This window comes from Planococcus citri, chromosome 2, assembly GCF_950023065.1.
Source record: "Planococcus citri chromosome 2, ihPlaCitr1.1, whole genome shotgun sequence".
Lineage (NCBI taxonomy): Eukaryota > Metazoa > Arthropoda > Insecta > Hemiptera > Pseudococcidae > Planococcus > Planococcus citri.
Genome location: NC_088678.1, coordinates 6,289,223 through 6,303,225, shown reverse-complemented (window position 1 = coordinate 6,303,225; position 14,003 = coordinate 6,289,223). Strand labels below are relative to the sequence as shown.

At 37.1% G+C, this 14,003-nt stretch overlaps 3 protein-coding genes across 4 annotated transcripts; 1 reads left to right on the top strand and 2 right to left on the bottom strand.

Annotated features, from left to right (window-relative positions):
- On the top strand, positions 1-1,636 carry VhaAC39-1 (V-type proton ATPase subunit VhaAC39-1). Its single transcript, XM_065348187.1, has one exon. It carries the CDS (start codon positions 161-163, stop codon positions 1,205-1,207), a length of 1,047 nt encoding a protein of 348 aa, XP_065204259.1. The 5' UTR covers positions 1-160; the 3' UTR covers positions 1,208-1,636.
- Positions 1,637-2,132: 496 nt separating this feature from the next.
- LOC135834336 (uncharacterized) lies at positions 2,133-3,684 on the bottom strand. 2 transcript variants are annotated; one of them, XM_065348188.1, is made up of 5 exons: positions 3,270-3,661; positions 3,123-3,185; positions 2,948-3,052; positions 2,743-2,862; positions 2,133-2,650 (listed from the first exon to the last, which is right to left on the bottom strand). In XM_065348188.1, exons 1-5 carry the CDS (start codon positions 3,498-3,500, stop codon positions 2,567-2,569), a joined length of 603 nt encoding a protein of 200 aa, XP_065204260.1. In that variant the 5' UTR covers positions 3,501-3,661; the 3' UTR covers positions 2,133-2,566. The 2 variants fall into 2 exon arrangements, with proteins under 2 accessions (XP_065204260.1, XP_065204261.1); XM_065348189.1 differs by lacking the exon at positions 2,743-2,862 and having other exon boundaries at positions 3,270-3,684.
- A 3,195-nt stretch (positions 3,685-6,879) lies between these two features.
- On the bottom strand, positions 6,880-11,670 carry LOC135834332 (uncharacterized). The gene is made up of 4 exons (XM_065348184.1): positions 10,949-11,670; positions 10,735-10,863; positions 10,490-10,646; positions 6,880-10,328 (listed from the first exon to the last, which is right to left on the bottom strand). The coding sequence occupies exon 4, from the start codon at positions 10,180-10,182 to the stop codon at positions 7,225-7,227; it is 2,958 nt and encodes a 985-aa protein (XP_065204256.1). The 5' UTR covers positions 10,183-10,328; positions 10,490-10,646; positions 10,735-10,863; positions 10,949-11,670; the 3' UTR covers positions 6,880-7,224.
- Positions 11,671-14,003: the final 2,333 nt, after the last annotated feature.

The following is a 14,003-nucleotide window of genomic DNA, read 5'->3' as shown; positions in this document are numbered from 1 at the left end:
AGTTATCTGTCATCAGCTGCCCAATTTTCGAGGTTGGGTGGAGTAGTGTTTATATTATTTTCCTTGAAAATATGTTATTCCGAATTAAATATTAATCATCTAAATTCGTTTATAAAAGCAAAATTCGCGTCTCTTCTTAGTGAACGTTTGTTGTAGTAAAATGGACGGCTGTTTATTCAACATCGACGGCGGTTACCTCGAAGGTTTATGTCGAGGTTTCAAGTGCGGAATCTTGAAGAAAACCGATTACCTGAATTTGGTGCAATGCGAAACCTTGGACGACTTGAAACTCCATCTACAAGGTACAGATTACGGTAATTTCTTAGCCAATGAGCCCAGCCCTTTGGCTGTATCGGTAATCGACGATAAACTACGCGAGAAACTGGTAATCGAGTTCCAACACATGAGAAATCACGCAGTCGAACCCTTATCAACGTTCTTGGATTACATCACGTACAGCTACATGATCGATAACATAATCCTGCTGATCACTGGTACCCTGCATCAACGTCCGATATCCGAACTGATACCGAAATGCCATCCTCTTGGAAGCTTCGAGCAAATGGAAGCTATCCATGTGGCAGCCACGCCAGCCGAACTTTACAACGCCGTTCTGGTAGACACTCCGTTGGCTCCGTTCTTCGTAGACTGCATCAGCGAACAGGATTTAGACGAAATGAATATCGAAATCATTCGTAACACGTTGTACAAAGCGTACCTGGAGGCGTTTTACGACTTTTGTAAAAAACTGGGCGGTACGACGGCCGAATCGATGTGCGAAATATTATCATTCGAGGCTGACCGTAGAGCCATCATAATCACCATTAATTCATTCGGTACCGAGTTGACCAAAGACGATCGAGCCAAGCTGTATCCGAGGTGTGGTAAATTATACCCCGATGGATTGGCTGCGTTGGCCAGAGCCGACGATTACGAGCAGGTTAAAGCTGTCGCCGAATATTATACCGAATATAGCGCTTTGTTCGAAGGAGCCGGAAATAATCCTACGGATAAAACGCTGGAAGATCGATTCTTCGAACACGAAGTACATTTGAACGTTTTCGCCTTCTTACAACAGTTCCATTTCGGAGTGTTCTACTCGTATTTGAAACTGAAAGAGCAAGAGTGTCGTAATATCGTCTGGATATCCGAATGCGTTGCTCAGAAACATCGCGCCAAGATCGATAACTACATTCCAATATTATAAATATCGGTAGTTCGTTTTTTTCATCAGCACATCCATGCTTAGTTACTTTGTATTATACGATTATTATGTTACCTTATCGAGGCGTTAAAACTACATTATAGCTGTCATTTCCTCCTCATTATATGTTTTTTTTTGTTTGATTTTCCAGTTATTTTAATATTCGTTTTAAATGCTTTTTTCCCCCTTCCTTCTTCGAGTCCAGGTGACCTTTTACGTTGTAAATGTGTATCATTTTTGTAAGCTTTATTCGTCGAATTTAATTCCCCGTTATCGAGCATCCTCTGTCAAAGGTCATCTGTACGAATTTTATATATACATAAACCTGTACCGTCGAAACCATAATATTATTATTAAGGTGCGTATGCGCTATAGGAGTACGTTATGAATGTAATCTGTATTTATGTACTGAATATATGTACGAATATTTTATTCTTTTTTTTCATGCGATTTGAATGACTTGGAGGTTTCGTTTTGAGTAATTGATGCTCTTGGTATGAATAATATTGTTCATCAGGTTCTCGATTTGGTCCATTTTACACCTTCGATGGTTCTTCTACATCGAAAATTGGAAAAATTTGAATCAACATTTTCCATTCTTTCAACTATTTGTCAATTTTGAACGAGGAAATGATATTTTGATCTTTGCAAAGGCAGATTTTGATTTTCTGTAGAGCTTACTTTGAGGTGGTTTGAAAAAATCATAGTGTTATTATTTTGTACCGGTAAGTTGATCACATCAAACACATCATTGTACCGAGTAAAACAATCATTAATCGTTGATCTATAATTTTTGATCCCTGAGCTTCTAATTCCAAATTTCTAACCATGATAAATCTCTGCAGACCCGAAGGCACTGAACTGATCAACTAAAGCAAAAATCATACTCAATGACACGTTTCCAAAACTCGAAGAAATTATTACAATCTTTTTCAAAAATTTGCCAATTTTATTATACAAACTGGAGAAAATATAAACGATCACGAAGTAGAAAAACGTAGTAAAATTAATTATAAAATAGCTTAATTTAAAAAAATCTAAATTACGAGCAAAACAATTATATCTCAGATGAGATCAGGGCACTTCGCTCTTGTCATGTATAGTGCAACTAGAATAGTATCACATAACATTACAATTTAAAATACTTTCAAACCGACCTGAGATAATTTTCGGTAGGAATTTCGTATAATAATAACTTCATCACATTTATGAATTAATAATACTAGAGCAATCTTAAACCTTGCGAAATATATCTTAAAAATAAATGACTAATGAACGCATTGGTATGATAATCATAATGATAAATGGCACCTTCATCAGTTCGTTTTTTTTGGCAATTATAAAGTACACAGCTTCAGAAGCTTACTCGACAACCAATTGGTAATTTTCGATTTCTTGAAATCGTTTCTTCAATAATTGCTCGGCCAACTCGTCACAGTCGTCATCCTGAATAAAGAAAGAATACAGTCGTGAAATTGTACGAGGTTGTGAAAATTACCTAGTATAAGGAGAGGAAAGGGAGAGGAATGGAAGCTCACCGGATCAATTTTCTTCGCAGATTTGGCTCGTTTAGGAGGCTGATTTTCTTTATTTTTAGTACCACTTCGAGGAATACGCTTCTTGTAATTATTTGCCGGCGTAGAAGGGGTTGAAGGATTCTGTATATGGAGTGTTTCGTAGATTAGAATACTGCTTAATACTACATATATCGTTATAATATAATGTAATGCAATTAGATTTTACTTCGTTATTATCGCCGATAGATGCTAAAGCTTTGCGTGTTTTCCTTTCAGCTTTGATGATTTTCCTTGGTTTTCCATTTACAACGGTGATGTTACCCAAAGTTGACTGTAACAAACATGAAAAAGTTGTCAGCGAATTGAAAACGTTCGGTTATCATGATAGAAATAATTCTTACGTCGTCTGCTGTGAAGCTTTCATCCATAGTGGCATCCAACTGAGACTGATTGATTGAAGTATCCTGAGGAAAAAGATGAGTGAGATAAGTTTTTAGTTTATTGAGGAAGGAATGTTCGAATGTATTATTTGCATCGGTATTACGTACTTCATCGGCATAAAAGCTGGATTCGTTCAAAGTGGAATCCAAAGTTGACTCTTCGACTGCCGGATCTTTGCCCAATAAAGCCTGAATTTCGGAAATTGATATTTTACTCGAGTTGGCTGGAACTTTCATCGGAGTTCTGGCAATAGCTGCTGCTGGTATTGTTGGTCTTACGATCGTTTCAACTGTATCGACGATTTCCTCATCTTCGAATCCGAAGTACTGCGAATTCATGTTGCTTTTGGTAAATGAAGGAAGCTTTACCTGAGAATATTTCGTAATTAAACGATCGATCAACTTTCAACTTTATAAAATTAAAATTCTTGTGGAAAAATGGAAAATCGTGAACGTGAACGAATTTCGACTCTGTGAAAAATCTAGCATCGATTCTTTTGAATCAGTCGTTCGCGTCGAACCCAAATGACGTCATAACAAGGTTTTTATTTTTAATTCCATTATTCCCAATTCTAATTTTCATTCGTATCTCTATCTATTCGTATGCGTTGCGACTTGCGAGATTCAACAAAAATAAATGAAGAATCTGCAATTCCCAACGAACCATCTAGCTCAGCTAATTCTTTGTCTTCATAAGGCACAAAGGTTGGGGAAATGTTAAATTTCACCACTGAGTGAAATACTCTCAAATAGAGCCCTGCGCCGCCGCGCCGCGCCGCCGCCGCCACCGATTTTTCAAACATTTTTCAAGCCGCCGCCGCCGTTTCAAAAATTACTTCAGCCGCCGCAGCCGCCGCCGAGTAATCTGCTCGGCTGAGCCGGCTCAACTCACTCAATCAGCAAATTTCAGGAGGATTTTTCGAATATTTTGACTTTTTCAAAAACAAAAATCAAAACTTTTCGTCATTAAAAACAGCCAATCTTTTCAGCTCGGAAAAAATTGGTATTTTCATTTGAGAAGTTGAATTTGATTTTGCTTTCCAATTTTTATTTTGGGGTAATTTTAAAATTTACGAAAAATTACCCCAAAATTTCAACTTTGTAGCCGGCTGAGCCGCCGCCGAGCAAAATTTTGGCAGCCGCCAAGACCTTCGGCTGGAATCGGCTCCGCCGCCAGCCACAGTGCTGCGCGTACTGTAGCCGCCGCCGATCATTTCGCTGTCGGCGCAGGGCTCTACTCTCAAATTCTCTCTTGCTTTTGTTAGTTCATTCATCATTCGTCCTATAAGAAACATATCCTTATTCTCTATTCACAATATTCTGGATCTTCACTTAGAAATTATACGAGTTTTTTCTTTTCTGAACTTATTGTTATGCTTTTCACAGGTATTGTCAAATTAACAATATGATTTTCGTAGATTCGCAGTCTCTGAAATAAATATTCGTCGAAAGATGTCATTCCTACTCGAAATCACGTCCAGTTGACTCAGTATGCTAAAATCAAGCTTCAGGATCAGGAGTTCAGGATGAATTTCGTGTTTTCAATTTCAATTGAACTAACAAGGGAACCTCTTGAGGTGTCCGCCTCCGATTTGAACGGGACCGCGATTTTTGGAAAGAGCATGTTCCCACAAATCCAAATTTTCAGCTGCCCAAGTTCATTTTTCGATTTTTGGCGAATTTTTGAAAATCCAAAATTGACTATTTTGGTGATTTATGCTTTTTAAAAAAAAAATACGTACTTGATCAGTAAAAATGTTCAAAATAAGTCCTAAAACTGATATTAACCCCCCAAATCCAAATTTCGCCATTTCCAGCTATTCTGGAGGCTCCAGCGCTATTTTTCAATTTCTCCAGAATTTTGAATTTGCTCCAGAATGCGTGAATATGAAGTTGGGCAGCTAAAAATCGAGTTGTGTGTTATACTCGATCTGTTTAACGAATTTATCCACATTTGAGCCGATTCTGGAGCGGAAACCTCAAGATTGGTTTTTTGACCAGCTTTTTCATAATAAGAAATCCAAAATTTTACCGTTTGCGAGGAAATTTTCGAAATTTGCACGAATCGCTGTATTTCGAACACAACAAACCCCCTGAGGCCGAGTTATGCCATTTCCAGACATTCTGGAGCCTCCAGTGCGATTTTTTAATTTCTCCAGAATTTTCTATTTGCTCCAGAAGGCGTGAATATGAAGTTGGGCAGCTAAAAATCGAAATGTGTGTTATACTCGACCTGTTTAACGAATCTATCCACATTTGAGCCGATTCTGGAGCGGACATCTCAAGAGTGGTTTTCTGACCAGCTTTTTTTCAAAATAAAAATATTCAAAAATCAAAAATTTCCCGTTTGCAAGAAAATTTTTGAAATTTACCCGAATCGCAGTATTTTGTCATGAACTAACCCTACCATGGCGAATTTCGCCATTTCCAGCCATTCTGGAGCCTCCAGTGCGATTTTTCAATTTCTCCAGAATTTTGAATTTACTCCAGAAGGCGTGAATATGAAGTTGGGCAGATAAAAATCGAGTTGGGTGTTATACTCGAACTGTTTAACGAATTTATTCACATTTGAGCCAATTCTGGAAGGGACACCTCAAGAGATGGGTTTTTGACCAGCTTTTTTCATGATAAAAATATCCTAAAATTAAAAGGGAGGCCCAAGAAAGGCTGGAAATGGCGAAATTCGCTCTAGTGTGGTTAATTAATGACGAAATACAGCGATTCGCGCAAATTTCAAAAATTTTCTCACAAACGAGGAATTTTTGGTTTTTGGATAGTTTTATTTTGAAAAAAAGCTGGTCAAAAAAGCACTCTTGAGGCGTCCGCTCCAGAATCGACTCAAATGTGGATAAACTCGTTAAACAGATCGAGTATAACACACAACTCGATTTTTAGCTGCCCAACTTCATATTCACGCCTTCTGGAGCAAATTCAAAATTCTGGAGAAATTTAAAAATCGCACTGGAGGCTCCAGAATGGCTGGAAATGGCGAAATTTGGATTTGGGGGTTAGTATCAGTTTTAGGACTTATTTTGAACATTTTTACTGATCAAGTACGTACTTTTTTAAAAAAAGCATAAATCACCAAAATAGTCAATTTTGGATTTTCAAAAATTCTCCAATAATCGAAAAATGAACTTGGGCAGCTGAAAATTTGGATTTGGGGGTTTTAGAACATGCTCTTTCCAAAAATCGCGGTCCCGTTCAAATCGGAGGCGGATACCTCAAGAGGTTCCCTTGTAAGTTTTCGGAAATTTCAAATTTCAAATTTCAAATTTTAAAATTTGCCCAATGTTCCAGAACTGCTCAAAACGATTTGAAACTAGTTTCCAATTGATTTGGTGGGTCAAAAATGGATCGAGTGTATCCCCAATTTCAGCATTCTAGGTCAATTTGGTAAAATTTTGATTTTATATTTAATTTTTTACCCGAATTTGATTTTCAAAAATTCAAAAATGCATTTCAGAATTTCAGAACTTGAAATTTTGACCGGTGATTGTTTCAAATGTTGCATGCTCTTTGAATGTGGCTTTTTCTACGCTTCAAAAATTTCAAAAATTTTCATGCAAGCTCAGATACCCTTCCCCCTTTCCTCCCCGTAAGACAAAAAATTTATCCTCAGAGACAGCTGATGATTTTCTCTCTAAATAAATTAGGTAGGTACACTACAATATTTTCAACAGTGAAAATTTTCTTCAATCTGAAACAAAACAAATGGTTCCAATTTCAATAGATTTATTAAAAAATAAAAATTACATCCGGAAAATAAAAATGAACCAAAAAAAAAAAAAAACACATATGTACAATGAAACGAACACTTGATTAATAACAAAATAGGAAGTTTTGAAATTTACATCCTTACAAGACTCGAGTGTACTACGAAAATAAAACACAGGTAATTAAAAACAATTTTTTCTATTCTGTTCGAATTGTCCACGCGTTTGATATTTCATTTTTAAATATTAATTGCTGTAAAATCAAAAAATAACATGTTCCAATTCTAGTTCTACATACTAAAGAAATTTTCAAATTAAAATTATCACAGCTTAAAAAAAACAATCATTCACCTAGACAAAAATTGCCCATCTCGAATTACTTGTAATTTATCAAATTCGTAAATTACATCTACTATTTCATCAATATGATTCAAATCAAGTCCAACCACCTTATTGTATATTTTAGACAAACTTTCATCGAATGTTCCTTCCAAACCACGCCTATCTTCCAATTCACCGGCAATTTTTAGAACCTCGCGCAACCCAGTCAAAATAAATCTTTGAATGAAATCATTCTCCAAACGAGAAGATCCACATTTCTCCACATTACTACTTAAACAACCCATCAACGAAACTAGTAACCGATCTTCGGACAGAATAAGATTTTTAGACTCGAGCTCGGGTAAATCTTTGATAATTTGAACTGCGAATTTGATATTAACCTCAGGTTCCACCGAATTCTGTTCATATCCGAAGGTCAGAAGTCGTTTTTCCAAATCATTGGCAAAATCTTCGAACTTGGTGATTTGTTTCGAGTCGAATTCATTATTCTGAAGAATATTCCAATCAGATACCGTTCTATATATTCTGTAAATCTCCTCGAGAGTGTAATTTTTACACGAAGTATCCAGACTAGAAAGACTAACGAGGAAATTCTTCAAACAGTTTCGTTCATCTGGAGTCCATTTTTCTTTGCTCAGAATTTCCAGTTCTGAAAAAGCATCGAATATATCAGCGACGCTTCGAGAATTAAACTCTGTGCATATTTCGGTTCCTTTTTCCGCAAGTTTGATAATGAAACGTTTGAAGTTTTTCGACTGATTATCGTTCCATTTCTTGACATCAAAAATGTTAAATTTAGAAACCGAGTACAAACCGCTGGAAATTCCTTGAGGACTAATTTCATCGACGATAGCGATTCCACGAGTGACCGAATTAACGATAAAATCTCGAGCTGTTCGTATTTCAACATTATTCCACGTCTTGGATATGGCATGCAAGCTATTAATGATCGCTTGCGAACTGAATTCGCCAGAAATTGAATTCCCTTGTTTGACTAGTTTTGCGATAAATTCCGTAGCTCCTTGCAGATCATCGACGTTCCACTTTGAAAGAGCATTCAAGCAATTACTAACTCCCTGGTAATCGAATCTGGTGGTTGTTGAATTCTCATGTTGAATTATACGAACGATGAATTCTCTAGTTCCTTCGAGCTCGTCGATTTTCCATTTGGTCAAAGCGTTCAAGATATTTGAAGTTTCTTGAGCGTTGAATTCGCCAACTAACGAATTTCCTCGCTTTAGTAACTGGATGACGAACTCTTTAGCTCCTTCGAATTCGTCGATGTTCCATTTACTGAGAGCGTTCAAGCTGTTGGCGATACGCCGCGGAGTGAAACTATCGATTATCGAACGACCGCGTTTAATTAATCGAGCAATAAATTCCCTGGATCTTTCTAGTTCGTCTATGTCCCATTTGGAAAGCGCGTTTAACGAGCTAGAAACAGTCAGCGAGTCGAATGTATCAACTGTTAGGATTCCACATCTGATCAATTCTACGATGAACGGTTTACTGCCATCTAACTCGTGGATATTCCATTTAGACACGGCGTTCAAACTATTGGCGATTTCTTGAGTATTGAAACCAATGGTTGTCGAGCTTCCTCGTTTTATTAACCGAACGATGAACTCTTTGGAACCGGGTAATTCATCTATATTCCATTTGCAAAGCGCGTTTAAACAGTTGACGATACTTTGGCAATTGAACGTGTTGATGATAGAGTTTCCATTTTTGATTAACGAAACGATAAAACCTCTAGCTTCTTGCATCTCTTCGACGTTCCATTTGGACAAAGCGTTCATACTTAGCGCGATCTCGATGGAATTGAATTTATTCGCCAATAAAGTTCCTTCATTCATTAAGTAAATTATGAACCCCTTGGTTCCTCGAAATTCGTCCACGTTCCATTTGGACATGGCGTTCAAGGTTTTGACAATACTCAGAGGAGTGTATTTATCACTGGTCGAATTTCCTCGTTCGAACAACAATACGATGAATTCTCCGGCACCTTCGAAATCGCTTATATTCCAACAGGACAACGCAGTCAGACTGTTTGAAACAGCTAAAGAATCGAACTGATCGATAACTTTGATGCCTCGTTGTACTAAATAGCTGATGAATTTCTTAGATTTTTCGTACTCGTTAATGTTCCATTTTGATAGAGCAGTTAAACAATTAGTGATAGCTTTAGAATCGAATTGATCAGCTGTTTCATTCTCCAGTATCCAAGTTGCTCGACAAATCAAACCGTTAATTACAGATTTGAACAAATAAACTTGGGCTATTTTCCGGTTACTAATTTGAACATTGCCTTTCCATATATCGCTGTTCAACACATCCCATTTATATAACGCGTTCAAACAACTAACAACCTGCCAAGAGCTGAATTTAGAAAAAGCTCGACTATTTGGATTTAATAACTGGTCTCCTTTCTCAGCCAATTTAACGATCAAATTTTTGAAATTTTCTCGGTATTCGGAGCTCCATTTGGTGCTGAAAATATTGCATCTCGATAAACTAATGAACGCGCCGGAAATCGCGTTAGTTTCGTTTCCTCCCAACGAATCGAATCGTAAGAGCCATTCTTCTACCAAATTACCAATTTGCTCGTTCGAGTTTCCGTTTTTCATCGTAGAATTTAACTGCTTGGAGAAATCAGCGTGTCTTTTCAAGTACGTGATTCTCTGTTCGTTACTTTTCGTGTGCACGTAACGTAATTTGTTGGAAAAATTAGCGTTATTTGACGAGCTAAGGAATGCCTGTTTCGCGTAATGATTTAACTTTGGAGAATCGACGTGATCTTGAGAGCTAGACAGCACAGTTGTTACTGTTTCTAGCACGTTATATGATTCTTCTGAGGAGTAATTACGATCTCGAAGATTGGAAAATATCTTTAGGGTGGTACTTTCGTGGAAATTATATAACTGCTTCGACAGACGAGTGTGACCTTTGCAGATGGAGAACATTTTCACGGTTGAACGTTGAAGAGTTTAGCAGCAGAAAAAATACAGTAACGACTGAATCGATGAAATCGTTTCGTTTTTTGCTTTGTTTTCCTTTCTCGAAGATTTGTTCGTTGGATGACCTTGAATAACCCAACGTGAAGGGATTCCTGTGAAATATTTCAAATTTATTTAAAATAATTGTCACATGGAAACGTTGAGAAATGACTTCGTACGTAATAAATTCATTAAATCTGAACCTGAACATTCTAAAAAACGAAGCACTGAACTTCGTCGATAGAAATGATTTTCAGTGTGGAATTCCACTCACCAATTTGAATTCTCTTCGGTTCAGAGTCAAATAAGACACTAAATATCTCGGTTTCTCGACGTATAGTTTTTCATGGTAACTTCAATGACTTATCGTACGATAGTAAAAACTGAATCATACACGATTTTACTGATTTTGGGTAACTACCGAGGCAAAACTGAAAAAAAAAACACACGTAGATGAACGATGACGTTTGAAGTAAATCAACGAAGATCGATGATAGCTTTTCCACGATGAATACTCACAAATTGGGGCACGACGAACAACTACGACTTCTAGATGAAATAAGTAGTGCTTTAATGACGAAACTACTGAAATACGATCACCGTTATCATCAATCTAAGAATACACAAATACTTGGAGATTGAATCCAGCTAGAATGAAAACAGACAGAGTTCAACAATTAATCAAAGTAATAATATTATAAACGATAGTGAATTTCACTCGAAAAATACTTACTTTTTAATAATTTTCAAACGTTCACATACAGATATGATTTTTTCATGAGTTAAAGGACTAAGGTCAATTCATTACCGGCATAAAGTCAGTCTATCAATACTGCTGCTGATGAATAAATAAGCTCGAATGTATTGAATGCGATATTATGGCAGAGTAGAAAGCTTCACAGCTTCAGTATTATTAATCAAATTGATCTGAAAATCAAAAGTTTAAAATCAGAATCAGATCGAATCGAATAATTATTTTTTGAAAAAAAATATGATTTTTGATAAGTCTGATCATTGATCCTAGATCTTTCATAGATGAGTGAAATTTTTGTCGTCGAAAGATCAAATTTAGGTTTAAAATCGCGTATCATAATAAAATACTCCATTTATTTGAAACGTGCACAACGTGCAATTCGTGGAAAAAATAACACATTAAAAACCATACGTTTATTTCAACGTGCAAAACAATATTGAAAAGTCATTTGATATTTGGAACTTTACAAAAGCTCTTAAAAATTAATTACAGCAAGTTTTAAAGCAAAAACGTTAAAGCTAGTAATCCGAAACTAAAACGAAACCAATCGATAACGTTATACTGCCTACCTACTGTATTTCTAAACTACCTATCTAAAACTTATATCGACATCGAATATATCGATTAAAAACGACTCATTTATAACACTCCTCCTTAAATTTAACCCATCTAATGGGGAAATTTAGAAAACATCGAGCGAATAAAAATTTAAACGGTGAAAGCTCAAAAAAACAACAAAAGTAAAAACACAAACACGGCAAAAATGGTAAATATTTACGAGCTTTCACTTTTAATCGATCAATTAAACAAATTAAATTAATAAAAACGCGAATAAAATCTAAAACTACTCAATGAAACGCGATTAAAAACTATTATCTAACAAAAATAAGGCAAAAGCCATTACGCTGAGAACCAATGATGCCGATCTTTCGACTCAAAACAAACAGCAAAAAGATGAAATTTTTCAAACTACAAACACCGGATGAAATACAGGTAAATAAAATTAAAAACAGATTGAATAATCAGTAAAACAATTAAAACACGTACATAATAGTATAAAATATAAAATAAACATAAAACACATTGAAATAATTGAATTTACACGATGAACAATTTCAGGTATCGAACCACTATAAATACACGCTATCAGCGAGATGATAAAAGAAAACTAAACGACACAGAAATAAAAAAAATGCACGATAAAACAACTATAAAAGGTAAGTACACGTTTCTCAAGTACTAAAGTACTGTATAAATCAATTAATAATAAAATAAAAAAAATTAAAAACACCATTGTGTTTACAGATCGACCAGGTCGACTGCAAGAAAGAAAAATTACCGAACAAAACTAGACTACGAAGGGAACAGGTCATCAACGAGTATAGATACGAGCAGGTCTTTCAATTTAGAACCAGATAACGACTTCGTAAACACGTCAGCGATGTTATATTCGCCAGGTACTTTTACCAATTTGACTTCTTTATTTTTAACAGCTTCCTTAGTCAAATGATACGAAACATCGATATGCCTGGTCTTACGAGATTCCATTGGATTATGGACTATATTCATCGCCGAATTACTGTCACCGGCGAGCAAAGTAGTCTCTAGAACGAAACCGAGCGATTTTAAAAGGTTCCTTTGGGCGCGAATTTCGACGACGGCGTCGGCCAGCGCCATATACTCGGCTTCGGCGGAACTACGTACGACGCAACGCTGTTTTCTCGACTTCCATTGGATGGCGCAGCCATACAAAAACACGATGAAACCAGACGTCGAGACCCTATCAGCTTTATCACCGGCGTGATCAGAATCACTATACACGGTGAGTAACGTATTATCAAAAGCAGTAAAACATAATTTACGCTCGGCGGTACCTTTCAAATATTTTATGATTCTTTTACAGGCCAATACTAACGATGCCGAAGGTTTAGATTGATAGCGAGAAACCAAATTAACGGAGTACGAGATATCTGGACGTGTCCAAATCGAAATATAGGCAAGACAGCCGATCATTGACCTACACAAGGTCTCCAATTTCGGATCAATTTCAACGTTCGGATCCATAAACGAGATGTCCTCTACGGGCTTTTTAACGCTGTCAGCGTCAGATAAACCGAACTTATCGCATACCATAGCGATGTACTCCGTCTGATCGAGGTAAATGGCTTCATCAGTTCTTTTAACACGTACACCTAGATAATTTTGAACCGGACCGAGGTCCTTGACCTCAAAATTTTGCTTCAACAAGTCGAGCACCTGCTCGATAAGCGCGTTATCGTAACCGGTGATGAGTAAATCATCTACGTAGACTCCAACAATACACCTAGTAGGTGTCGAAGCGCAAATAAAAAGAGTAGCGCAATACCAAGAGACAATTAAACCAACTTTAATGAGTATACGTTTTAACTCGTCATACCATGTTACAGGCGACAACCTGAGACCATACAAAGAGCGCCAGAGTTCAAGCACCGGATCTTTCAGCCGACCAAAATATTGGAAACCCTTTGGCAGATTTACATACACTCGGTAAGGCAATTTTCCGTATAAAAATGCGCCAGTAATATCACAGTGGCGTAATTGCCAATCAAAACGAATAGCCAAAGCAATTAATGCTCGAACGACGTCGACTGAAACGACCGGCGCGTACACGTCGAAGTCACTAAGCGCCAACCGCTCCATATAACCCAGTACGACGATACGCGCCTTATACGTACCGTCACTCTTAACACGAAAGACCCATTTCAAACCAAGAACTTTTTTGTCTGCAGGCCGTTCAACAATCTTATACGTCTGCATACGCTGAAGCATCGAGAGTTCGGCCGCCATGGCCTCCTTCCATTTCTCGCTATCCTTACCGGAAATCGCCTCTTCGTATGTCACCTGAGGAACGCAGGTCGCCATCATCGCCGCGTCACCGGGACGTTCATATTCTTCGGCGAGATATTCTTCGGTAACGTCAATATGCTCGACGAAATCAGCATAAACGATCGACTCATCGACCTTAACATGGGTCGCCGGAATAACTTCGTTGGTA